This window comes from Solanum lycopersicum, chromosome 1, assembly GCF_036512215.1.
Source record: "Solanum lycopersicum chromosome 1, SLM_r2.1".
Lineage (NCBI taxonomy): Eukaryota > Viridiplantae > Streptophyta > Magnoliopsida > Solanales > Solanaceae > Solanum > Solanum lycopersicum.
Window position 1 is genome coordinate 87,949,381 of NC_090800.1, and position 27,697 is coordinate 87,977,077.

General features: G+C 33.8%; 1 protein-coding gene across 16 annotated transcripts; it reads left to right on the forward strand.

Moving 5' to 3' along the window:
- Positions 1 to 903: 903 nt before the first annotated feature.
- LOC112942266 (uncharacterized protein At5g08430-like) lies at positions 904 to 25,239 on the forward strand. 16 transcript variants are annotated; one of them, XR_011211765.1, is made up of 15 exons: positions 904 to 1,316; positions 4,632 to 4,780; positions 10,243 to 10,322; positions 14,048 to 14,235; positions 15,232 to 15,748; positions 17,044 to 17,165; positions 17,318 to 17,377; positions 19,017 to 19,067; positions 19,329 to 19,399; positions 19,689 to 20,590; positions 21,691 to 21,800; positions 22,887 to 22,946; positions 24,293 to 24,343; positions 24,609 to 24,934; positions 25,025 to 25,239. XR_011211765.1 is itself a non-coding variant. In XM_069289191.1 (14 exons), the coding sequence occupies exons 5-14, from the start codon at positions 15,475 to 15,477 to the stop codon at positions 24,750 to 24,752; spliced, it is 1,857 nt and encodes a 618-aa protein (XP_069145292.1). In that variant the 5' UTR covers positions 904 to 1,316; positions 4,632 to 4,780; positions 10,243 to 10,322; positions 14,048 to 14,235; positions 15,232 to 15,474; the 3' UTR covers positions 24,753 to 25,033. The 16 variants fall into 16 exon arrangements, 14 of the variants coding, with proteins under 14 accessions (XP_069145292.1, XP_069145297.1, XP_069145305.1 ...); XR_011211769.1 differs by having other exon boundaries at positions 21,683 to 21,800; positions 24,609 to 25,033; XM_069289191.1 differs by having other exon boundaries at positions 21,679 to 21,800; positions 24,609 to 25,033.
- The last annotated feature ends 2,458 nt before the right edge of the window (positions 25,240 to 27,697 follow it).

Here is a 27,697-nt window from a genome sequence, read left to right on the forward strand (position 1 = left end):
GTTATATGAAAATTTGAGAGGATGGGTAAAAGAGAAATGGGTCATCCTCTAAAAGGTTAGGGCATTGGGTTAAAAATAGGAAATATGGACTTTTTTGAAAAACTTCAGATAATTGGGGTCAATTTTGGGGATTTCGTTAAATGAGGGTTAATTATGGTGAAATTAGTAACGGAAGAGGTAAATTTCTTTATTTTAACAATGAGGGTAAAGTTAAATAATAAATCAAAGTTGAAGGGTATTTTTGACCCCTTTCCCCTTTTTAATCTACTTGTACTTTTATAATGTAACAATTATACATGCATATTTCTCACTAAAACATAAAATTACATTGAGGAAGCATCTCAAAATTACCTTTAGATCAGTTGTTTAATGAAGAAAGAATTTCTAAGGGTCAACAATACTATTTTGCTTTTGTTTCAAATTTATTTTCACCTTCTATAAATTTTGTTAGAGTAACAAAGTAACAATAATGAAAGTGGTGAGCGTTTAACCTCAAACAAGTAGATTGTCTCTAAAAAAAAATATTTATATTGTTGTGTTGTATATTTTTTAACTGTCTTAACTTATTTATAACTAATATTAATATCGAAAACATTCACCTATATTTTATTACAACGAGTAATTATAACTATAAACTAATCAGATACATATATTATGATAAATTATGTGAAGGATAAAATGAACAGATATCAAGATATATTTAATCATTAATTAATATACTTGTAATTCTCGAGATATGTGGTGACATCAAATTATTTAGTTTCTGTTCAAATGTTTTAAAAACTTACTAAAATTTACTCTTTTTTTTCCTATACGAGTTAATTATTGTAAATATTATTCAAAACCTTAGAAAAATTTATTTAATGATGTATAAAGTTATTCGAGCACATGTTTATTTAAATCATGTCTCATATATTTTTTAACATTGTTATTTTAAATTTATTTTTCTACATTAATAATAATGAATTTAGTTTGCTTAGCTCTCTAAAATCGATATCATAAGATAAACCAAATCTAATAGAATACTATCTTCTCCGACGATTACAATTGCCCAGCAAGTATTGTTTTTACAGTAGAAGAATTATACAGTGTTTGAGATCAAGGAAAAATATGGTCAGTAGGGTTTTGGGTTCCGAATTTATGGTGTGTTCTCCAAGATTTGAGGGATGGCAATGTCGAATATGTATATTGGGACTGTAATTTTATGTGAAGAGCTTGGTAATTTGAAGAAAGATTTTGGTGGATGTTGGAAAACAGAGTTAGTTGTGTTCGTCTTGTGGTGAGTTTTTGCGAAAATATGAAGGAGATGATACCCAGTAAGTGCAATCTTATAATCTATTTTTAATCCTTGCACCAATATGATCTCCAAATATAGCATATAAGTGTAAAATCAAATCATGATATGCTAGATATCATGAAAGATGAATTGTTTATTGCTATTACATAGTGGCACTGTAGTAAAATCTGAAGAATTGCCCTTGGGGTTATTAAATTTCTCAGGAAAATTGCTTGTCATGCTATTTAATCTTGTGTTTAAGGGTGTAGCATCTTTCACCTTAATCTTCCCTCTCTGTTATTGATTTGAGATGTTATTTGCCAACACTAATTACTCCCTTTGTAATTCAGTTTTCTATTTGTCAGCAGTTAAAACAGTTATGCTACTCTATGCCTTGGTAATCTTTTTTAAGTCGGGATAAATTTTTTTCTAGGTAATGATCTAAACTAATATTCTTATGGGTGAAGGGTCAAAAACATACCCAAAGTAATCCAGTTTTTTCGAGTTCCATATCTGAATTGTGCAAATTTCCTATCTGAGCTATCACCAAATGTTTATGGAAACACACCTAAAATTTCTCTTTGGAAGGATGCAATTCATCTCGATTTATCTTCAAATCATCATATGCATTCCTTTTAAAAATACATACGACAGCCAGAATTATCATATATACTAGTATTCTTGAGCTGATCTCGGCATTCTCCGTATAAAGTTCTTTCATATTAAAAAAATAAGAGTTGGTAAAAAGATGAAAATCTAGTGTTGCAACTGAGGATCCAGACAAGTAGCGGTGAGGCATATGTGTAGCAACTGAGGAGAGCATAAAACTGCTCAACCAGCACATAGTGAATAAAAGGAAGTCACTCGAGATGAGACCTATGTTGCTCGGACTCTTCAAAAATTTCAAGGGGTGCGTGTCGGATTCGCTAAACGTAGTGTATTTTTGGAGAATCCAACAAGGGTGCGGCATCGAAAGTGAAGAGTCCGCGCAACTTAGAGATGAGCAATGTTACGATCTACTGTGCAAGTTAAGTTTAATAACTTTTAGTTATAAGGTATTTTGATATACTATATTGATCACCCTTGAAAAGAGGCACACTGATAATCCAATATCGTTTAAATCCAATAACTTTGATGGCTATAAGTGAATTTACTAATACCTCATCTATCAAGTTTAAGAAAGCAGATGATCGAATAACTTTGTATCTTCAATGACATCATATATACACTAACCACAAGCTCAATATATATTACTTTATCTGTTTTACTTTGTGACGACTAGAATTAGGAGAGGCAACTAAGCTTTTAATTATTTTTTTGTTAATTATTTTTTAATATTTTAACGTACTTTTCAAGTAATATCTGTGGCACATGTGAAGTTTTGAGAGTCCATCAATTTCTTAAAATATTTGCTTAAATATTGGGAGAGGTCTGAAATATATCCGAATTTAACCGAAATTGTTGTAACAATCCCAAACTTTGGGCAAGACTTATTAGCCTTGCATTTAGAGTTGTCAAATGGGCTTGACTCGCTAGGCCCGCTGAACCCAACCCTTGAATAAAATGGGATTGGGCTCAGTCTATTTGCCTATTTAGGAACGAGGCTTTTTAGCCTAGCCTCATTTGGCCCTCTGGCCTCGTAGGTCTAACCCGCAAGCCTCAAAGGCTAGCCCGCGGGTTGTGAATTATAAAAATATTTATTGTATATCTTTTAAGTAGTTTTTTATTTATTAAGATTTTGTGAATAAATATTTAAAAATTATCAATACAAAGTCAAGACTATATTTTATACATATATTTTACATTTTAGGGTCATTAGCCCACTAAATTTTCTTATTAGCCCAGGTTTATTACTCCATTTTAACTATAAATCTTTGACCTTTTTAATTTTGTTTTTATGTCAAATTATTCACTTCTCCTTTATTGTCTTGTTTATGAAAATAATGATCATGTAATGTTTTTTGGCTAGGACGAAGCTTATACTTGTTATATCTTGGCTACTATGTATTTGTTTTGTGTAATTCGTCAACGTTCGTATTCTTTCAAGAGGAAAATGTTGTTCTTTTTTTGATTGAAGGTCAACCCGTCCCAACCCATGGCCCGCTTAGGGCTGGGTGGGGCTGCTATTTTACAGACCCCTTAATTAAAGGGCAACTTTCACATATAGCTAATATAAAATTCATATTTGTATGCTATAGCAAAGTTTGCATAATTGCACTCCGTAGCAAACATATAAATGTATAATTCGCTATAAAAATATACAATTGAATCGAATTGTATAAAAAGAGAAAGAGAAAGAGACTTGGCAGAGAATTGTAAAAAAATAAAGTAAATAAAACGAATTGTAAAATTATAAGTGTATGGACAATTATATGCAATTTGAATTTGTATAAAATGAGAAAGAGAGAAAGACAAAATAGACTTGGGTAGAGAATATATAATGGAATCTAATTGTATAAAACGAGAAAGAGAAATTATATACAATTTGAATTTGTATAAAACGAGAAAGAGAGAAAGGTAACGGAAACTGGCAGAGGAGTATTTTTATTGTATAATTATAAGTGTATAGGATGAAAATATTTGTATTTGTATGTGATATACAATTTTCTCTCGCTTTATATCAACAGAACATAATTTATACATTTTGCTTCTGTTTGTATAAGCGAGAGAGGCGAGGGTGACGAGCGAGATTAGAGAGATTGGTGAGCGAGATCTGGGAGAGGGGAGAGAAGGGAACAAAAATATATATATTTATACAATTTCCTCTACTTTATACAAATAGAAACAAATTTTATACACTTGTATTTGTATAAAAGTGAGAGGAGGCAAGCGAGAGAGGATTTGAGGGAGAGAGGTGACTGATTAACATTTTTTTACGGGACACAATTAAATCAAAGGGTGATTATAACAATTAATTTGATTTAGTTAATTTGTCATTATATACAATTTTTTCTTAATTAAAAGGGTCAGCCCGTCACAACCCATTTAACTCTCAAGCCTGTTAGGGTTGGGTTGGGTTGGGCCATACCATTTTGACAGCTTTATTTGCACTATTTAATAGTTATTTAACTCTCAAGCATGTTAGGGTTGGGGGCCAAAGAGTTTGAAATCTACAAAAAAAAATTATGATTTTTGGGTTTTTTTTTATGATTTATGGGAAGTGAGCCTTCTTTTCTTGAATGTTTTGCTCATGGTTATCATTTTTTGGGCTTCATCAAGCTTTAGATCTGTTAGTGGTATAATTTTTCTGTTGTTTTTTTTAAAGGGGAAAAGATATACCTTAAGAATTGCAGTTAGCTTAATTATCTAAACTGAATAAGGTGTAAACTGAATAAGGTGCTTTTCTTGATTACAGTGAAGCAGGCATCTGGTAATTTATCAAGAAACCCTTCTACTATAAATGGCGAAGAACAGCGGCAGGAGGATTTTCAAAAAAGAAAAAGTTGCAGAAGATTGGTGTTTTCTGTGCAAGGATGGAGGAAAGCTCATGATTTGTGATCATGGGTAAGTCTTCTTTTTTTTTTGACTTGGAGGTGGAAGGTACTCTTCCCATCCGAGCAACTCTTCTTGTTCGATTATGGGAAAGTCCTTGGGTTAAAAATACCAATTTTATTTTGAACAATTCTTTTTCTTTTCAGCCTTTGCTTTCTGGATGAAAACGTAGACATTATTTGGAAGTTTTTTTTTTGGCTTGAAAAGAACACATGTTCCATCTTTAAAATTGCGCCTGTTCTTGGTGGTCGAATTGTATGGAAACAACATCTTTCTCAAAACCCTAGGTTGTTGGATAAAATAATTACAGTACCTCATTGCATATGGTGAGAAAACAAGAGTTTGCGAGAGAACTTAGCTTGATTATTCCCACAAGCTGTGGGGTTTAAAGAAATAAGTTTACATGTTCTATAAGGGAAAGGAAGTCAATATAAATCAATACCTAATTAAAATAGGAGTAAATCAAGCCACCTACTATATTTACATATATGATATAGAATATTCCTAGGATTCTATCACGCTCTCTTAAGCTAGTGCGTATAAATTATATGTACCAAACTTGTTAAATGCATAACTCGTTTTGGGACCAGCTAGGGACTTAGTGAATATGTACGCAAGCTGGTTATTTGACCGAACGAACCTTGTTACGATGTCTCCTAAGAGTACCTTTTCACCGAGAAATGACAATCAATATCTATGTGTTTGTTCCTCTTGTAAAACACTGTGTTTGATGCAATGGGAAGTGTAGCTTCATAATCGCACACAAGTTCCTTTCCATTTGTATCTCCAAATGTCAACTCTTTCCGTTGTTGCTTGATTCATATGAGTTCAGATGTTGCCACTATCATGGCGTGATATTCCACTTATACAGTGGCTAGAGCTAGCAACCACATATATTTCTAACTTTTCCAAGACACCAAATTTTCCCCGACTAGAACACAATATCCAGATTTGGATCCTTGGCATTCATAATGTAATTCTTTCCATGGACCAAATTTTATGCATCGAATGATGCGAATAATTGCATTCTAGCGACTACACAAGGAGAATTTAAGAACCGACTTTCAACATCAATATGAAAGGTAATATGTCGAGTCACTAAGATAATTCAACTTTCCTACTTGCGTTCTATATCTTTTAGGATCGCTAAGAGGCTTCCCTAACCTAGTAGGAGCTTAACGTTTGAATCCCTTAGAAAATTAAAGGTGCTGCAATCTGTCATCCTTTTCTCTCCAAGATTATCAAGTGCATACTTTTTTTGTGAATAGACAACTTTTATTTGGATTGAGCAACCTCAATGCCCCAAAAGTACCTCGATCGACCAAAATCCTTATTATGAAGATGTTGGAAAGTGTGATGTTTCAATTCAGTAATTTCCTCATCATTACCTGTGATAACTATGCCATCAACATACACTACCAATCATGCACAAACCTGGAGCAGCGTGACAATAACTATGCCTAACTCCTAAACTATGCTTGAGGAGATCAGTTCGAGACATAAAGGGCTCGTCGTAGTCTATACACCATGTTACTAGACTTCCTCCGAGTAACAAATTTAAATGATTGCTCTATATATACCTTATCTTTGAGATCTCCATGAAGAAAACCATTTTTAATATCCAACTGATAGAGAGACCAATGATGCACAACCACCATGGATAAAAAGAGATGGACTAAAGCAATCTTGGCCATAGAAAAAATGGTATCGCAATAGTCATGACCAAAAATCTTTGTATAACCGTTGGCCACTAGTCGTGCTTTTAGGTGATCAATATTTCCATCAAGGCCAACCTTCACTGTATATGCCCAATGACAACCAATTGTTGATTCATCTGGAGGTACATGCTCCCAAGTACCACTAGAGTGTAAGCAAACATCTCAATCTTAGCTTATTACCAACATGAATAACCAAAAGTTTTTCCTATAGTCTTAGGAGTAGCCACAACTGATAGTGATGTTGCAAAGGCAGAATAGGCCAGTGATAAACGATGATAGCACAAACAAGTATAGGGTGAGGTTATGAGTAAAGCAATTATTTGTACGAATGACAATAAAAGAACTCTATGTAGACCAGTCCTCAGTAGGCAAGGATTCCGGTGGAAGGCATGCATCATATGTGCACGAACAATAATGATAGGTCAATAGTAGTGAGGTGTTGCAGAGGAAGATGGAGTTATACATCATGACATAGAAGGATATACTGTGGCGGTATCCCTTAAAGATATAACTAGTATAACCTCATAAACGCCTAATTAGTTAGCAAAAAAAGATGTAAAGTAAGGTTGACCTCCAAAAAACATCAACTGACATAAGGTATTGCTAGAGGTCAGGTGAGCAACATCGATATCCTTTCAATACCCTTGAATAACCAGGAAAAACACTTTTAAGACTAGGGGAGGTAATTTGTCTATTCTTGGAGCGAGTATATGGACAAAATATGTGCTTCGAAAGATGTGTGGTAGAAAAGAGAATAAGGTTGATTGGGGAAACAAAATAGAGTGTCGAACCTGATTTTGAATATCATTCTAAGGCATACGGTTGGATAACAAAGGGGAGCACTACATTTCCTCTAAAGCGCAATGGAACATTTGCTTGAATGAGATGAATGCATGCTTTCTCAACAATATCCCTATTTTCTCTCTCAGTGGCCCAATTTTGTTGTGTACTCTAAGGATGAGGTTTTTATGAAAAACTCCATCGGAAGAAAGAATTTTTTTAAGTTGAGATTATAAACATATACATGCATTATCACTACGAAAGGTGCTAGTAGAAACGCTAAATTGTTTTTTTTTTAATTTCAACACAAAAAGTTCGAAAATGGAAAATAATTCAAAATGATCTTTCTTTAAGATCATACAAGTGCACCTTGAGTAATCAATAATGAGAGTAAGGGGTTGTTTGGTATAACGTATAATAATAGTGCTAAATAGAGTATACTAGTAATGCTTGTATTGTGTTGTGTTTGCATTAATTATACATATATTATTTCTTATACATTGTAGGATAAGAAATATTATTTCTATAGATTAAGAAAATAATAATTAATCTATAGATTAATTATAAATACGTTATTTCTAGATATTTATATACAAAAATATCTTCATGATTATGGTAGAAAAGACGTAGAAGTAGTTTTAGGGATAATTGTATCTTTAACTATGTTAAAGCATGCATTAAACCCTTGAGTTACTAATACCTAGAAATTCATAGGTATAGGTGAGTGATCTCTAGATTGTTTCTCGTATTCTCCCCCACTTTGAAACCTTTGATCCAACCATTTGCTTTTGCAATTTGGAATAGGTTGCTCAACCCTTCCATAGCCAAGATAAAAAGAAAAGGAGATAGAGGTCCCCTTGTCTCAAACCCCTGTTTGATGGGAAAAACCCACATGGTTTTCTGTTGATCAGAATAGAGAATTCCACTGAACTTATGCGATGTCTGATCCACTTTAACCATCTTTGACCAAAACCCATCCTCTGCATCATCTTCATCAAAAAGTTCCAATTCAGGTGATCATATGCCTTCAGGATATCCAGCTTGCATAGGATCCCGGGTTGTTTGTCCTTTTTCCTGGAATCAACACATTCATTGGCTATCAACACTGCATCCACAATCTGCCTGCTCTTGATAAAGGCATTTGTTGCTTGTTCACAAGTTTATGCATCACCTTCTTTAGTCTTTCAGCCAAAAGTTTTGCAATTATCTTGTGAACTCCCGCCACTAAACTTATTGGTCTAAAGTCATTATCTCTGGATAGTTTCAGAATAACAGAACAATGGAGGTTTTGCTGGAAAGATGATTAGCAATTTTGTACTCCTATTTTATTTTTGCTTTCTAATTAAATAAAGTGTTGGTACCATGTGAGAAAACAAGAGTATGAGAGAGTACTTAACTTGGTTATTTCCCACAAGCTATTGGGGTTTAAATAGCTGAGTGTACATGTCCTTAAAAGAGGAAATCAATAGCTAATTAGATAGGAGTAAATCTAAGAGTAAATCAAACCACCTACTATATTTACATATATGCTCTAGAATATTTCCATGGTTCAGGCATATTCAATATGCAATTTAACTCGGTCAAAAATGATAGTGTAAAAGGACACATGTTGTCCATTCATTACTTTGTTGTGAACAACGGATACAATAAATATTTTTACCCCCAAAAACTACCACAAATGTGTTTCTCCAATGGTTGGTCATCTGTAAATGCTGGTTTTAGCCAACTCTCCAAAAATTCTCGTTTATTAAAAAAAAACTTATGCGTTATAGTAAAAATATTCTCTTTTACTTGTCTCGTAATTTTTCCCTTGTGTACTCTCTCTATTCACTTTTACTTATGCGTTATAGTAAAAATATTTTCTGTTTAACTTTTTACTTTTAGCCTATCAAGAGAAAAACATACTTCGTTCATATTTTCTTAACATCAATTGCTTATTCTCCATAATTTCCCAGGACTAAGACTAGATTATCAATTAATATTGGTATTGTGGTAAAATATTAATGTCAATCATTATTTCTTAAGGACCGTGCAAATTTTACCCTTAACATTAATTACCTCTGAATCATTTCACAAACTCTAAGACTGAATATCATTAATGTGGATATTGTGGTATCATGTCAATCATTATTTCTTAAGGTGGACACAGAAAAAAAAAGGAAGGAGTAATAACTACTGTTAGCTTTTTGGGGAAAAGTTATTTTCTTGTTTAATAACACAGAAAATTCTTGGATAAAAGCAAGCTTGCTTGCAAACATTGGTTGATGGCTCCTCACAATCTTAAAAAATTAATAATGTATATAAGAAAATAGATACAGGTTGCACCCAAGGATGTGATCTAGTGGTCAATGAAGTGGTTGAAAATCAGGTTCAAATTTCAGCGGAGACAAAAAACAGTATGATTCTTTTCATTTGTCCTACCCTTGGTGGATAGAGATACCTGGTATCTATTGTTGGTGGGAGGTGACAGGTATCCTATGAAACTAGTTGATGTGATAGAATACTAGCCCAGACACCACGGTCATCATAACAAAAAGTGGTCAGTTTCCAGCTGGGATATCCTTATTAGGAACGTGTCAACTTTACTTCTATGGAACACAAAGTCTATAGATCCGCACTACTGTCAACTTTACTTCTATGGAGGAACAAAGGTTGTAGATCCTCTGATGTCAACTTGACTTATACGAAGCACAAAAAAATCTATATTTTCTTAACCTCACGCTCTACTTTCTGGTCATTCATCTTTTGAGATGAGCACCGCTCTTATGTTTAGAATTTTTGTTAAAAGCTTCTGAAAATTAGTGATAAAAGCAGTATACGGCTTAGCAATTAGCTAGGTAGTCTTTGTTTTGGTTAGCTTTTTTTCTTTTGGCTAGGTACTCTGCAATGGTATTCATTAGGTGTTCCAATTATTTTTACTAAATGATTTTTTCTCTACATGGATTTGTACTAAACAATATATTTTCAACTTTTCAGGGGATGTTTGAAAGCTTATCACCCTGAATGTGTGGGGGTAGAGGACTCAGTTTTGACAAGTGATGAACCTTGGATATGTGGCAAGCCTCTTAATTCATCTTTCCTCAAGCAAATTTAATATTTCTAAATTTACTTTGTCCTTATGGTTTTTCTGGGAGTTCTTTTCCTTTTGCTAGTTTATCGATTTTGACTAACCAAAGTTAAGCGTGACAAAGCTTAGTGTATATTAAGTGAAAAAGGCAACTGAATTTTGAGTTTCTGTTATATTGAGATTTTTCAAAATAATTCACTGCAAAAAAATTGTATTTGCTATTTCTCCATGTATACTAGAATGAACATGGATATGGACTGCTCTTCTTAAATAATTTGCTTAATAACCTTGCAGTCGCATACACTGTACTAGGTGTTGCTTACCCTTTTACTTGGATGAATCAAAATAGTTTTCTTTGATAAAAAGATACTATTAAAGGGAGGACTTTAAGCTATACATTAGTCGAAGTTCCATGATATCCTTTGTCAGATATAAGGAATTAGAAAACCGCCACTTTGACAAACAAGGTTTCCAGTGGTTTGAGTGTTTGGAAAGTAGTAGTAACTTGGAAGGCTTTTATTTTTTAATTTATTTTTGTTTTGCATTCATATACTTCTCGTTAAAAAATAAGCTTCCAATAAGGCCAAATGATTCCTCCCATAGAATATAACGGTAAGGCATCGAGTAGTGGTCGAAGTCCTCCTTCATGTCACTGTAGCTGCTTTGGGGTTATTAGTTAATTTTACACTCCTATCTTGCCTCAATGAATTTTTTTGATGGTTGGATGTCACATTTAAAATCTTAATCAACTTGCCAGTTATGCACTAAATTAACAACATACTCTGTATAGAAAAGTGGGTGGAGTTTAGAAAGGGTAGTGTGTACAACTGTGCATAACCTTCCACTTCCTTGTGAAGTTAGAGAGGTTGTTTCTAAAGGACCCAGGCCTAAGTAATGCATATTAAAAGAAAATTAAAAGGAAATAGAAGTGAAGAAGTTCATTACCAATTTTTTTAAAAAAATAGTAGTGAAGAAGTCATGTTGAAAATAATGGAGAAAAGAACAATAACAATAACAAATAATATGATAACCTAAGCAAAAGAGAATAAAACAATAGGTAAAAAAATCGAAGAATAAGATGGTTAGGAGAGTAACAACAATAATACTGATAGGGAAAGCTAGACAACTCGACAATCTACTACTTTCTACCCTAATTCCTCAACCTCCATATTCTCCTATCTAAGGTCATGTACTCGGTAAGCCGTAGTTGTGCAGTCCTATCTAATCACCTCTCCCTAATACTTCTTCGGTCTATCTTGGCTTCTCCTTAGAACCAACTTGTTCAACCTCTCACACCTTCTCACTAGGACATCTGATCATGTTCTCTTCACATGTTCAAACTATATCAACCTCGCCTCCGTCATCTTGTCCACCACAGGGACCACTTGCACTTTGTCCAGAATATCCTCGTTTCAGATCCCATCTTTCCTAGTATGCCCATACATCCATTACATCATCCTCATTTCCGCTACTTTGAACTTTTGGACGTGTGAGTTCTTGATTGGCCAATACTAAAATGTTTGATTTTAAAATGTTACTCATTATAAATCATCTTTTTTTTCTTCATTAAATTTATGAACCACTGGATTTATCTCAACTGCAGCAGTTCCTGGTATGTATGCTGGTGGGACCCTGTGTTGATAGCTTCCCAAAGAAGTAAATCCTTCTGTTCTATGTTCCTTACAGAGAACGGGAAAATGTTGTCTCATGTTTACTACATCTCCTCTATTTAGAAAGTATTATTCAAGAAGAGTCCAACTTTTACATCCTCGTTTGAGATGTCACTTATTACGTCGTGATAAAAGACTAATGAGAGCGTGTGTATATATAGTACTTCGCAATTGCTTTAGTTAATGATCTCCAACAAATCTCCAAAGAGATGGCCTAGCGGCTAGGAGCTGGATTTAACAACTCAGTGTAATCCCACAAATGAGTATAGGGTTTCTAATACTAAGTATTAAAATATTTTGAAGAAAATCTTTGGAGTATAGTTGTCAGAATTTTAGGCGATTGATATGCAGTACATAGTAGGAGAGAGAGGGGGAGGGGGAGAGAGAAATAGAACTTTAGTGAACATCTTACTATGGATCTCTATTATTTTGTCTACTTCTTGTATGTGGGAGCCCTTTCCCTTTGTAAATGAATATATTTCTTTAAACTTGATAAAAGAAAAATGGACATTTTACTATGAATATATGATAGCCCTTTAAATGATTTTGCATATTGCTCAATTCTAGTATATACTATTTTAGGTTCCAAAAAAGAAAGTTTTGCTTCCATTTTTGTTCAGTCTTAAACTGGAGTTTATTTTCATTCAGCAGATAGTATTATGTTTTAATGCAGCATTAAATGTTTTGTGGGACCAGATTCTCAAAAACAAATACTAACCAACTGATGTTATAGATTCTTCTCTTAGTTACAACGCCAAAAGTCAAATTACGAAAATACATCCTATGTGGAAGAGGGAAAGTTTGTTTCAGAATTGATTGTGAATCTATTTCATTCTATGAAGAATGTTTGCACAAAGCACTTGAATATATTTAGTTGTGCTGATGGCATATGAAAAGCTTTTGTTCATTTTGAGTGATGAGGAAAATAAGATCGAGAAAGACTTCAGACCCCCCCCCCCTCCCCCCTCTAGAGCGTATACTTAAGGATGCATGCATGGAAGCTCAGTAAAATAATTTGCATATTCTAACTCAAGATATAATGTCTTGGCACAAATGAAATGAGTAATTTTCTAGGCAATTTCTGAGGGTCTCACATATCTCCATATTTAGGCAATTCTATGGTCAAGGAATTATAACTGTTCTTTTCTAGAGCCAGTATTTTTCTTTATTTCTTTGTGTAGTTTAGATTAATATTTGTTTCCCAAGGCAAAAGGTAAATATAAAGGCATAAAAATAAATTAGAAGTATGTGTTATTGGATCCTGGCGGCTAGCCCTATTTCATGATGAGCAAGTATGATTAATGGTTATTTAATTCCCTTAAATTTAAACTACTTGAAGGATGATATTCTCATGTGTAAATAAATTATGATAAGAAAATTGTTAAGCTCATAATAGACTTACTCTTAACAAATATAACTTAATATGTAGATACAAGTTTGAGTTCCATACTGAACCTCAGCCTTAATTCTCTACGGATAGACTTCTTTATCATACATGTGCATGCTTAAAAACCTTGATAAGAATATGATAATACATATAAGCCAAGAGAATATAAAATGCTTAAAATAATTATATTCTGAGAAATGATTACTGTAATCATGTATTTTTTTAGTGTTGGAGTTTGATGTAGGAACAAAATTTCCTTTCAATTACAAAAAAATATTAGAATAAATATTATTGCTTATGTTGGCTCCAAATTGCTACTACACCACTTTTTGGAACGATGAACCACAATGTTAGAGATTAGAAGTCTGTGGTAACTGTTGCTGAAATAGATAAGCATTTATCACTCAAAGACATTAGATAAATGGATAGCCTGGTGTATCAAGCTTCCTATGTTCACACAGGCTCCAGGGAAGGCCACACCCCAAGGAACTGTAACGTGGATTTCATTCGAACATTTTAAGTTTGAGTACTTATATATTGTTGACTTATATATTCTCGTGTTAATTTAACTGGTCATGTATTGCTTTTTCATTACATAGAATAAATATAGATAAATATAGTTGTGCAAAATGTAACATCAGTTTTACCGTGTTCCAGGACGACATGCATGCTTAGTTTGCAAAGGAAAATCATATTATCAGTGTTATTGTTGTGATAGAGCTTCATGCTGGAGCTGCATTGGTGAGGTTGACTTTGTCCATCTTAAAGGGAGGAATGGATTGTGTAATAATTGCCTAAAGCTCGCATTGCTTTTGGAAGAAGACAGGAATATTGATTCTGATGGGGTATGCATGATTATTATGTTACTCGAAAACTGTATTTTTTTGGTTCAGTACTGATTAATTAGTTTACATTTTGGAAATGTTTATCTATAAATCCAAAGAGAACTTGTCATGGAAAAATATTGACTGAACTAGCCCAGAAAAACAGCTTGAAAGTGAGGGGGTGTTTGGACTGACTTCTTTAAGTGACTTATAAGTTAAAAGTCACCAGTTTGGGAACCCCCAACTTTTGACTTTTGGCTTCTTTTTGTACTTTTTTCAGCTTTTATGCACTTTTTGTGTTACCCAAACACTTTCAAAACTAAAAAATACTTAAAAAGCCAAAAGTCACTAAAAATAAGTCAATCCAAACACCCACTTTACAGCATGACACTTTATAGCATTGACATACAATTACGTTATAGACGGAGATAAATGAAGCCAAGTCTATAAAGAGCATTGAGAGGTGACAAGTTTGACAACAGGAAAGTATGAGATGCGCTATTGGTTTCTCTTTAAAACACTATATTCATTTGTGATCAGAAAAAGTGAATGATTATTATGTATGAAAAAAGATTAAGTTTCCTGTTCAGTTTTCAAGGTGAACTGTATTTTAGAAGTTCAAAAAGTTAACTTTCTCTCAGGAAGTGGCTTCACACAGGTTTAACTAAGAAAATCTTAGTTGTATTCAATAGGTATTGATTTTATCGTCATTTTATTGTTTCCTGAATTAATTCTACCTCTAGGCGTCTGAATATTGAGTTTATTCTAGTAAAACGTGGGGAGGATATTATCACAATGATCTTCTTGTGTCAGAAACTCTATTAACAGCTTACTTTCCTCTGTTTGAGCATGTGAGATTACGTCTTGCATTTTATCACTAGTATCGCATTGGCAATATTCAGTTAGATTAGTCTTTCTTTTATTGCTTGATATATCTCCTTTCCTATTTGCTTTATTTTTCCTCTAGTTAATGAGTAATATGTTCCATTTTTCATATGAATGACTGTTACTTTCCAGTAAATTGCAGACTTCAGAGATCGGGAAACATACGAGTGCCTTTTCAGGGAGTATTACGAGTTAGTAAAGGAAAAAGAAGGAATTGACAAAAATAAACTTCTTGCTGGTAAGGCTCAACTAGACAAGGAGAAGATAAGCCAAAATAGTTCTTATTCAAATAAACGTTGTGAGAAAGAGGATGAGCAGTTTTCTTCAGGCAATGAAAATTTCAATGATGGAGAACCTCAGAAGAAAAAGCTTAAAATGAAAAGATGTACACAGCAGAAAACAAAGACGCAAAGCAAAGTCATCGGCAGCCTTGAACAAAACAAATTATCCTCAATTTGGTATTCAACTGCACCAAAAAGTCAATTTGCAGCCTTGATTCCTGAAAATATCAAACTCGTTTACCTGAGGCGGAGCTTGGTAATGGAGTTGATCAAGCAGCCTGAGTCAATTAAAACCAAGATTATAGGAAGTTTTGTTCTGGTCAAGTTAGATCCACAGCGTAACTCTCATCAGCTTGTGCAAATTACAGGTTGTTTTAACAAATGATTTCATTCTTTGATTTGTCTTGAAATGGTTGCTAGCATCCATCGGTGGACTACTGTGAATATGATGCTGCATATGCTCGTGTTTTCAATACCTGAGTTTTTAGATAATTAGGCATCAACTAGCCAGAACACCTATTTTTTTTCCTAAAACAAATGATTATGTTTTCTCAACCAACTTTGTTTACACTTTTGTGGTTATCACGACATTAATAATCTGTTCAAGCACATGAAGCTGAAGTTGAATCTTGAAACTCATCTTCTCATAATTTCCTTTGGGCTAGTCATTATTGTGTTGTTAATATTGAGAGAAGAGTTCATGCTTTACACCCTCTATATTATGTTTTGGAACATATAGATTTTCTTTACAATTTGTTGTACTTTGTTTGCCCATGTCATATGATACTATTATTATTTGGCGAGTCTAATTGTTTCTTTATTTGACTACGATATGTTTAAATACGTTGGTTCGATTTTACCAAATAATTGTGATTGGCAGTAATTAGCAATATGTATTTTAAAAATATGTAAATATTATTTTTAAAATGGTTAAACATCGATGTCAGAATACGCGTAGAGAATCAGATGAGTGGATTCCGGATCATACCACTCTTTCCGGAACGGAGGATGATCGTTGCTAAGCTAAAACAAGTTACTCTCTCCAACCCAAAGAAAAAGAGTAGAAGACCTAGTTTGACTAGCACCATAGGTTGAGAGAGAAAATTTATAATAAATTACTATTATTAAACTTAATACTCCCTCGTCCCATTTTTATGTGGCACTTTTCGGATTTCGAGATTCAAATAAGGCTATGTTTGACCATAATTTTTTCATAAATCTTTTAAACATTTTGAATTATCAACTATTGTGACTTAAAGTACTTTTTTATGTTTTTTTTCAAATATATAAATTTCATTTAATTTGATGATTCCATGTGTAAATTCCTGTCAAACTTAAACTGTTTGACTCTCGAAAAACAAAAAAATTCACATAAATTGGGACACAGAGAGTAGTATTTAGGGAAATTTGATATGTGAATAGAGTGGATTAGTTCGATGAAAAGATATGACGTGGTGAAATAAGTAAATCAATCAATTAAAGAAGCTCAGTAAATTTTGAAGAGAAAAAGAAATGCAGGTCGAAAAATTGGATGGAGATATTGAGGCCATGATCATAATATTATTCTTATCTTCCAAGTCTTAATATAGAATATTTATCTTCCATTGAAATATTAATCTTGACCACCAATTTTGCTTTCAAACTGACATCGTTCTTGTTTAAGGAGTGTTCTCAGGGACCAAGCTTGGATCAAGTGATACGTGCAACAGCGAGAGTTCAATTCAAGTTTCAAATGTGGCAACAGATGTTAGCTTGACCATGCTTTCAGATAAAGATATTTTAGAGGTAACCTACTTCATCTTTTGAGGGCATCTGTCTATGCAAACTCTACTTATAATTTGACATGATTTTTCAGCTAATCAGCTATATAGAATTTGACATGATTTGTGGTTAACCCTTCAATTCAATGAATTTCGACATTTTCCTGTGTTTTTCAGGAACATTGTGATGTGCTCAGAAAAAATGTGAAAGCTGGGCTTCAAAAGAAGCTTACAATTGTAAGTTTTCTTGGATTGCATTTTGAAATAACTATTACGCTGAAACATAGTCTAGATATTATTATATGACTGAAAGCTTTGTATGATTAACTGTTGTTTTCTGCATAAAATACCCGCAATTAAATGACTTCTGCAAAAAGTGATCTCTCTGTCGGCACTGCTCGGTACAAGTTCTGGTTGCCTCTAGAAAACCCAATTTCTCTTTGTTATGTAGTGTTAGAGCTTGTAATATGGATTTTGAGTGGGAACTAGTTTCTCCAGTCTCAGCTCTTCAGGCGGCATGCTGTTTGCAATATACGACATGCTCTCTTGCGGATTACATACATGAATATACGACTGTTATAATCTTGTATCCTTCATGTTCTATGGTGTGACCCCTCTGGTGGGAAGGAACTAGTAGAGCCTGGGTGGATCTTTGCTGGGATAGTGGCACCCAATTCTTAACCATTTCTGAAAAAAGACACAGATCAAGAGAGAACTACTGGAGTGATCACGTGAATTTTCAATCTTCTTCTCCTCCTAATCCTTTTCCCTTATCGTTGTAGATTGTTGGTGGAAAAATGAGGGCTGTAATGTGAATATGTTCTCCAGTCCCGGTCTCTGGCACTAATTATTCTGTGAACTTATAGTGTCCTCAGTTTTGGTTTCACCAAGTAAGAGTGCCTGCTAGCTGGCCTTTATCATCATGTTGCATTTCAAATAAAAAAGCATGTCCTACTGAAACCCGTTTTCTTCTTTCTTTTTAAGCAAACTCTACAGCACCACATCAACAAAAGTTTGTTCCCATCATCTGCATGTTACATGAATATTCTTTTTCTTTACGAGGATAAGACATAAATTGCATTATTGGGAAGGTCACAAGATAGAATATAACTGGACTTTGAATAGGTGCATCTAAAACACTAATGCAGATCAGCCAAACAACATGATTCAATAGTGAATTACGTGGATCAGTGCACTTCTTGCCTAGTCCAGGAGATCAGATCTTGGTGCTATTTTGAGTTCACTCCATAGAGATCAGATCTCCATAGATCGACAACATATGAAGCAGTTACTTCCTTGGTCATTCACCTGTCTTCCTCCTCATTCTTAGCATCGATGACTTTCCCCCACAGCATTTGCTTGTTAATTACATACTTCCACAGCCATTTCATTCTGAGAGCCTTACTGTGGTTTTTACTCTTTCAGGTTTTTAATTCCCAGACCCCCATATCTTCTTCCACTATCAGATCTTTCCATTTGACAAAGTTATAGCCTTCCCTTTTGAATTTCCTTTTTTTTAAAAAAAAATTGCTTTTGAGTTTGTATCACTTCATTTAAAATAATGAGCTACTGGAAAGGGAATACTTCTATTTAATTTGCATTTGGTTTAATCATTATGCTCACTTGTTGGCATGGATATATTCCCTGAGCCATGGGGGAGACCCATATCGAATAAAAAATTCTTGCTCTGACACCATTTAGAATTGTGTGTGTCATCTCTATTAAATGTTTGATCTATTAGAAAGTTGATACTTCTAATTTAACCTTCTACATTTCTGAAAGATACAAACTCAGTTCCTCAAGTTTTCCAGTTATAGATTCAGTTGAACTCCAATGTCATTTAGTACTACCATAAAACTTAATCTCCTATTTGCAGGTGGAGCTTCAACAGAGGGCTAAAATCCTTCACGAGGACATCACAAAGCACGTATGGTTTCAGTCTTTCCAAGTTACTTTTAAAGTTGGATAATTTATTTTCTTAGGAACTCCCTGTTGATTTGGATAGCTTGTAGCTCTATGAATTTATACTCCATTGGCATTATATCGTGCAACATGGATTAAATGCTTTAAAAAGATTTCAGCTTCCATTTCAGTATCATGGAGTTATTAGGGACCTTTTATTTTATCTTAATTCCATATATTTGCGAAACATCTAATATCTGGTGACCCCTTCACTTTTAATGTCAAGAGGATTGCTCGAGAGCTGAAAGTGTTGCAAGGAAAAATTGATCAAGCAAATGAGAAAGGATGGAGACAAGAATATCCTTTTTTCCTTCTTTTTTTGGGTGACCAAATTTATCGTATTTGACAGAACGCCAAACCAGTCCCAAGGATGGAAAATTAGCACAGGTTTGGTAGTAAGCTTCTGTGTATGGTCACCAGCATTACTTTCTATGATCACCAATTTCATCCTAACCTCTATGTTCCTCCTTTATCATCTCATCCTTCATTTCCTAATTATGTCTGTGTGTACTGTTATCTCGATGTTCTTCATCCTGGTCCATTCTGCAAAGAAAGGAAAGTATTTCCTTAATCACTTGGTTTTTACACTTACCGAGCATCTGAATAGAAGATATCTCCTACAGCAAGATTCATACCTGTCATCTGTGCTGGAAAATATTCCTCGAGTGACTCCAGAGGAAATAGAGCCTGTATCTCTTGATGGGAATGACAATCAGATAGTAACCACTATAAAGAAGAATATTACTGGAGTTACTCCTGAGAAAATAGATAGTGAACCTCTGGCTGAAAATAATGATGGGAAGCTTTCTTCAGACAATGGAGATTTCAGTGGTGAAGGACCTCCGAAGAAAGGGGATGAAAAGAAAACATATACACAGCAGAAAACAAAGATGCAAAGAAGAGACACTTCACAGAAAAAAGAATTTGTTGGATGGGGATCAAAATCTCTAATTGACTTTCTTCAGTTTATAGGTCACGATACCAGAGAAAAATTATCCCCATATGATGTGACATCGATGGTAATTAAATATGCAAATGAAAATGACCTTATCCATCCTATTGAAAAGAGAAAAATCCTTTGTGATATTCAGTTAGAAGCTCTTTTGGGGGGGAAAGTGGTAAACAGAGACATAATACTTAGCCTCCTTAAAAGCCATTTTGTTGAAAATGAGGAGCGATTACAAAAGAATGAGCTTGCTCATGATCTTGAAGACAATGACACAGAAATGTTTGTGGCTTCTAAAACTGAGAAAAAGGTTGAACAAAACAAAAGATCCTCAATTTGGTATTCAACTGCAGCACAAAGTCAATTTGCAGCCTTGATTCCTGAAAATATCAAACTTGTTTACCTGAAGAGGAGTTTGGTTCTGGAGATGATCAAGAAGCCTGAGTCGTTTGAAACCAAGATTATAGGAAGTTTTGTTCGGGTCAAGTTAGATTCACGTGATTTTGAGCTGCGTAACTCTCATCAGCTTGTGCAAATTACAGGTTGTTTTAACAAATGACTTTATTCTTTGATTTGTTTTTTTAATAGTTGTTAACATCCCTCAGTGAACTGCTGTGACTGTGTGTCAATGCTGCATTATGCTCATGTATTCCATACAAAAATTTTTGATACTTGAAATTATCCAAAATATGACTGCTGTGAATATGTCTGAATGCTGCAGTATGCTCATGTCTTCCATTCAGAACATCCGTTTTTTTAACATAAATGATTTATGTTTCCTCAACCAACTTTGTTTACTCTTTTTGTTGTTATCATGGCGTTTATAATCTGTTCAAGCCCATGAAATAAAAGTTGAAACTCAAAACTCATCTTTTCATCTTATGAATTTCCTTTAGGTTTTCCATTGTTGTTTTGTTAATATTGAGAGAAGAGTTCATTCTTAAAACCCTCTATATTTCGTTTGGAACATTAAAACCTTCTTTTCCCAGTTATTATACTTTGTCTGCTCATGTTCTATGGTGCTATTCCTATTTGGTAAGTCAAAGTGTTTCTTCTTTGTCTACAATGTGTTAAATAATTTGGTAAGAGTTTACCAAAATAATTGTTATTAGTGGTAATTAATATGCAGTTTTCAAATATGTAAATATTATTTTGAAAATAGTAAAGCATCGATACAGAATTTACATAGAGGATCAGATGAGTTGATTCCGGATCGCTGCTAAAGTAAAACAAGTTACATTGTCCAACGGTCCAACCCAAAGAAGAAGAGCAGAAAACCTAGTTTGAATAGCTTCAAAGGTTGAGAAAGAAAATTAGAAATAGGTCACTATAATTAACTTTAACAGGATTTGGATAAATCTGGAAGTAGAAATTTGATATGTGAATAGAGTGGAATAGATGGGTGAAAAGATTATACGTGATGAAATAAGATAAATCGAGCTCTTAAAGAAGCTCAGTAAATTTGGAAGAGAAATAAGCAAGCAGGTCAAGTAAATTGGATGGAGAGAGTGAGGCAATGATCATAATCTTATTTTCATCTTCAAAGTCTTAATATAGAATATTTTCTTCTATTAAAAACTTTATGTTGAGCACCAACTTTGCTTTCATAATGACATCTTTCTTGTTTAAGCAAGTTTTTCAGGGATCCAGCCTGTATCAAGCGATAACTGCTGTTGCAAGAGTTCAATTCAAGTTTCAAATATCGCAAAAAATGTTTGCTTGAACACGCTTTCTGATGATGAATTTTCTAATGTAACCTACTTCAACCCTTTTATGATCATTCTACCTATATGTTCATTACATAAGATATTAAATGTTGTCAATCCAAGTCTTGTCATGTACAAACACGTGTAACTCTTCTAACTTAGAGTTAGATTCCATACTGCTAAAAGCAGACTGCAAAAGAGTTGATAATTTTGGATGTTGGTTTTTTTCTAGGCTATATTTGTTTTAATCTTTTAAAAAGGATCAAAGGTTTTCTCTTGTTTTGAGAAGTTGTTATCATTGGCTGTTTCAGATTTTTGTGTTAGCGGTGTCATAATAGATTTCACTCTTGGAAAAGATCCTGATTGCAGCCAATGAGAGGAGGTGCAGCATGTGGATTAGCTATCCTCTTTTTTGTACTAACAGAAGAAAACATCTTTTTAACTCTTCTTGTAGGTGCAATTTACACCACAAATATGGGAATCTTTTTATGTTTTCCAGTTACTGTACAACAACATACTCAGTGTAATCCCATATCTAGGGTATGGGGAGGGTAGAGAGTATGCATACATCACCCCCTTTATGTTTTTAGTTACGGAAAAAAACAAATTCAGTGACTGAAGAGTGGCTTCAATTGGGTTACCAATATTCTCAACCTTGTGAAAGCTGAGGTAGTTTTGTATGTTGATCAATTTGGAAGTAATTTAAAATATCCTAGATGATAAATATTTGATAGCATTCTAGAGCTGCTGGACTGCCATTGTAATTGGAGCACTCCTATTTTTGTTCAGTCTTTTGAGCTACTCTTGGTGCATTTACACTAATGGAAATGGCTTATCACTTTGAGTATTTGTTGAACTGAGGGAAAAAGCTGATTGAATGTTATTACTAATAAAAAATGAAAGGATTGAACGTTTCTAGTAGTCTAGATCCTAATGGAAGCTAGTTTTATGTTTCTTCAGAATACAACATAGCATCTTACCCTTAGTTGATTTGAAGCTGTTACATGTATTCATTTATACTTGAGAAACATCTTAACAGTGCGGAACTACCCAATGGAAAAAACTCTACCAAAAAGCTTTCTTGGTTAACCCTTCATTTCAATGTGTTTTGACATTTTTCTCTGTTTTTCAGGAAGAATGTGATGAGTTCAGAAAGAAAGTCAAAGATGGGATTTTTAAAAAGCTTACAGTTGTAAGTTTTTTTGGCTTGTATTTTGACATAACTATTACGTTGAAACATAGTCTCGATGTTATTATATGACTGAAAATTTTAGTATGATTAACTATTGTTTCCAGTATAAAGTACTCCCAAATAAATGACTTGCCCAAAAAGGGATCACTCCGTAGGGACTGCTCAGTGCAGGTTCTGGTTTCCTCTAGAACAACCCAGTTTCTCTTTTGTTATAAAGTATTTCTCAAGTCTCAGCTCTTCAGGCAACATGCTGCTTGCAACCTACCACATGCTCTCTTGCCTTGTTCTAGGAATAATCCTTTCCCTAAGAGTGACTTGGTCATTTTCATGTATTCTTCATGTCCTGTCATGTGACCCTTCTGGTGGAAGCGACTAGTAGAACCTGGGTAGATCTTGGCTGGGCTAGTGGGACCCAATTCTTAACCAGTTCTTAAAAAAACTCTGATCAAGGGAGAAAGAATACTGGAGCGGCCAAGTGAATTCTCAATCTTCATCTTCTAATCCTGGTCCCTTATCATGGAGGTTGTTGATGGAAAAACGAGTCAATGTAATGCGAATAGGTCCTCCAGTAGCATTAAACATTCCTTTATTTGATAATGTCTCAGTTTTGGTTTCACCAAATAACAGTGCCTGCTAGCTGGCCTTAATCATCGTGTTCCATTTCAAATAAGAAGTGTGACTCACTGAAACCAATCGTCTTTTTTCTTTTTAGCAAACTCTAACAGCGCCAGCTCAAAAGAACTGTTTTCTTGTCATCTGCATGTTACATGAATATTCTTATTCTCCAAAGGTTAAGACAACTTTAGAATTGCATTTTTGGGAAGGCTTCAAGATAAGAGTATATCTGGACATTGAACAGGTTTCTGTAGAACATTATCGCAGATCATCCAAACAACATGATTCAATAGTGGGTGGATAAGTGCACTTAATGCCTAGCGGAGATAATGAGGAAAGCCTCCAGCTTAACACAGTGCTTTTCTAGTTCCCCTTTTACTATACATAGAGACCTTTTGAATTTCCTTTTCTCAAATAAGTGCTTTTGAATTTGTACAACTTCATTTATAATCTTGAGCTACTTGAAAGGGTATATAATTTGCATTTGGTTTTTTATCCTCCTCACTTATGGGCATGGATATATTCCCGGAGTCATGGGGAGTTTTCAGTAAATGGGTTGTGGCGAGACTCAAATCAACAAAATGTTTATTAAATGTTTGAGCTATTAGAGTGCTGATACTTTTATTTTTGTCTTGTACATTTCTGAAAGGATATAAGCTCAATTCCTCAAGTTTCCCAGTTATAGATTCATTATGTCTTTACTACCATAAAACTTACTCTCCTATTTGCAGGTGGAGCTTGAACAAAGGGCTAAAATTCTTCATGAGGACATCACGAATCATGTATGGTTTCAATCTTATTTGGATAATTTATTTCCTTAGGAACTTCCTTGTTAAGTCTGGATTGTTTGTAGCTCTACGAGTTTATACTCCATTGGCATATGAGAAAACAAAATATTATCATGCAACACGGATCAAATGTTGTAAAATGATTACAGCTTCCTTTTCTGTAACATGAAAACATTAGGGACCTGTTCATTTTTATCTTGAACCAATATTTTTTGCGGAACATTTAAATATCTGATGACACCTTGACTTTTAATGTCAGAGGATTGCTCGAGAGCTGGAACTTGCGCTGCAGAATATTCCGAAAGTGATTCCAGAGGAAGTAGAATCTCTTGATGGGGATGACAATCAGATGCACCTATGCTCAGATGAGGCAACCCTACAAAAGAAAATAATCTTGGAGTGATACCATCAGAAAAATAATGAAAGATGAGAAGGATGGTAGTAAGATGCACCAATGCGCGGTTATAATGATGCTATGTGCAACTCCCTATCTTCTCCTTTGTTTAAATTGTTATTGTTAAGCCTTTGCTGGAAAACTTTAGCAGATCGTCTTTGACGGAGGGAAGATGCTTCTATCAGTTGCAGGTTCTACCTTGCTATTTTGAATTTAATTGATTATTCAGTTTTAGCTTTGTTATTTATATTACAGCCAGTTAATGTTATGAAAAAAACCAGGTTTACTCATTTTGATGTTGCATTTGCTCTTGCTCTACATCATGATTCATGAGAAGGATCAAGGGGTATACTCCCTCCGTCCACAATTGTTTGTCATGGTAGAATTATATACACCCTTCAAGGAAAAATAATTTAATACAAAGTGTAATTTCTACTATACCAAGAATATCAAAAGTCTACATAACTTTTCAATTGAAGCATACATTAAGGGCAAATTGTTTCTTGATTATTTAAATTGACAGATAATCTTAGACATCTATTTTTAGTATATTTATCAAACAATTGTGATTCATTCTTTTCTGAGAGACTTAGCAAGAAAATGTTCTTTCTTGATTGTACAAAATTAAATAGTTGTTAGCTAATTTACAAGGCCACAAACTAGCCGAAAGCCCTATCTAAGAAAGTGGCTACTAGCTCAAATGCTGGTGAAAACCTCGCTTTTTAGCGATAGGAGGCGGCAAGGACCCGCAACTCTCGAAGGGGCCACCAACCGCCCGAATCACTGTCTACCCCCATTCTACCAGCAAACCCTTTCTTTTAGTCGGGCAAGGACTCTCGGTTAGCCGTTTTTTTGTTCTTTGGTCATTTCCGGTAACCTGGTAGATCTACTGAACCTTTTCCAGAAGGGAGTTTCGAACTTTCTAGAAGTCCAATAACGGTGATTAATGAACTTCATCTCTGCAAAAGAATTCCACAGGCAAGCAAAAATGACTCCATCAAGCAACTTCAATACATGTTTTCAACCAATATGAAAAAAAAATGGTAAATCTAATTGAATTTATCTTACTTTTTATATTAAAAAATTATATTTTAGGTAAACGTATATGTGTAGTTCGTTTAAGTAATCTAAAACTGCCTTAGTATTTTTATTTGTCAAATCTAAAATTTTATAAATCCTCAACCTACTCCATTAAATCGTTTCCATAGGCTAACAATAGCATTTATTAAATAAAAATGTTCAAACACCTAACTGTATGAGGTACTAAAGTTTCCATAGGAATAGCATTTATTAAAAGAAAAAAAAATTAAATATGTAATTAAATTTTCAAATTAGACTTATTTATAGCATTCGTTAAAAGTTTGATTCATGAATGTCATTATTGTTAAACGTATGAAATTTTTTCAAAGTTACAGAATTTCAATATTCTCTAATAGTAGGATTTTCTCCATAATTTCAAATCATTTGAAATTTGAACATAGACTCAAAAACTACTAGGGAACAAAGATCTAGGGTGTGTTTGGTAGGAAGAAAAATATTTTCCAATTTTTTATTTTATTTTTCTCATGTTTGGTTAGATCAAATATTTTGAAAAATATTTTTCAAATCAACTCGTTTTCCTCAAAATTAAGGAAAAATGAATTCCCTTTAAAATTTCAGAAAAACATTTTCCAAAATTCTCTTCCAACCTCCCCCCTTACCCACCCCACCCTATTAGCCCCCAACCCACCCCATTATCAGCCCCTCACCGACCCCTACCAGGCCCCCACCCTACCAGCCCCAACACCACCCCCTACCAACCCCTCCTACCCCTGAAAAAAAATTTAAATTTATTTTTAAAAAAATATTTTCAATTTTAAAATTTCATTTTTTTCACCTCTATCCTTCACCCCACCCACCCTTATCAGCCCCCCCCCCCCAAAAAAAATAAGATTGTTGTTAAAAAATATTTAAACTTCAGAATTTTTCAACCCCAACCCCCAAAAAAATTGATACTGTTTTTAAAGAAATTGAACTTCAAATTTTAATTTTTTCACTCCTACCCTCAAACCCCCCACCCCACGCCTTCCAAAAAAAATGATATTGTTTTTAAAGAAAAAAATTCAATTCAAATGTTAATTTTTTTTACCCCTACTCTCGAACCTCCCCCAAGCCCCCCAAAAAAATTAAGTTTTCTTTTAAAAAATATTTTAAACTTCAAATTTTTATTCTTTTCACCCCTACCCTCGATCCCTCACCCCCACCCCACTAGCCCACTACAACACCCACCCACCCACCCACGCGCTTCCAAGAAAAATAATAAGATTGTTTTTAAAAAAATTTAATTTCAAATTTAAATTTTTTTCACCCCGACCTTCGAATCCCCACCCCACCACGAAAAAAAATTAAGTTTGTTTTTTTATTAAAAAAATTCAACTTCAGAAATTATTTTCTACTCTATCAAAAAATAAAAGATATTTCTCAAAAATATTTTTCATTTAAAAATCAAACACTAAATTATTTTCTACTCACCAACCAAACATGAGAAAATAAGTCAAATATCTACTTATTTTTCAAAAAACATTTTCCTTCATACCAAACACACCCCTACCAAAACACAAATCAAAGCAAATTTCTTAAAATTTGGGACCGATTTCCATTTTTTTAATACAAGTGAATTTTTTGTACTCTACAAATAATTTTAGAATTTTGATTATTCTTAAAAAAAAGACTAATAATGTGGTCGAAATTTGAGATAATTTCGTAAAGGATTGAAAATTTGAAAGTTCTTGATATTATTTTGTTATCGATGTTATTTTTCTTTTTTTGAAGTGTTTTATCGTGCTATCTTTTCTATTTTGTTTTGTTATTTTCATTTATAAAAAATTGTACTTATGACTTACTAGTTCCCATTTCAAAAAATATTTTGCCATCTCTATAAGATACACGTTCACACCATTATCTTTGATTCTTTT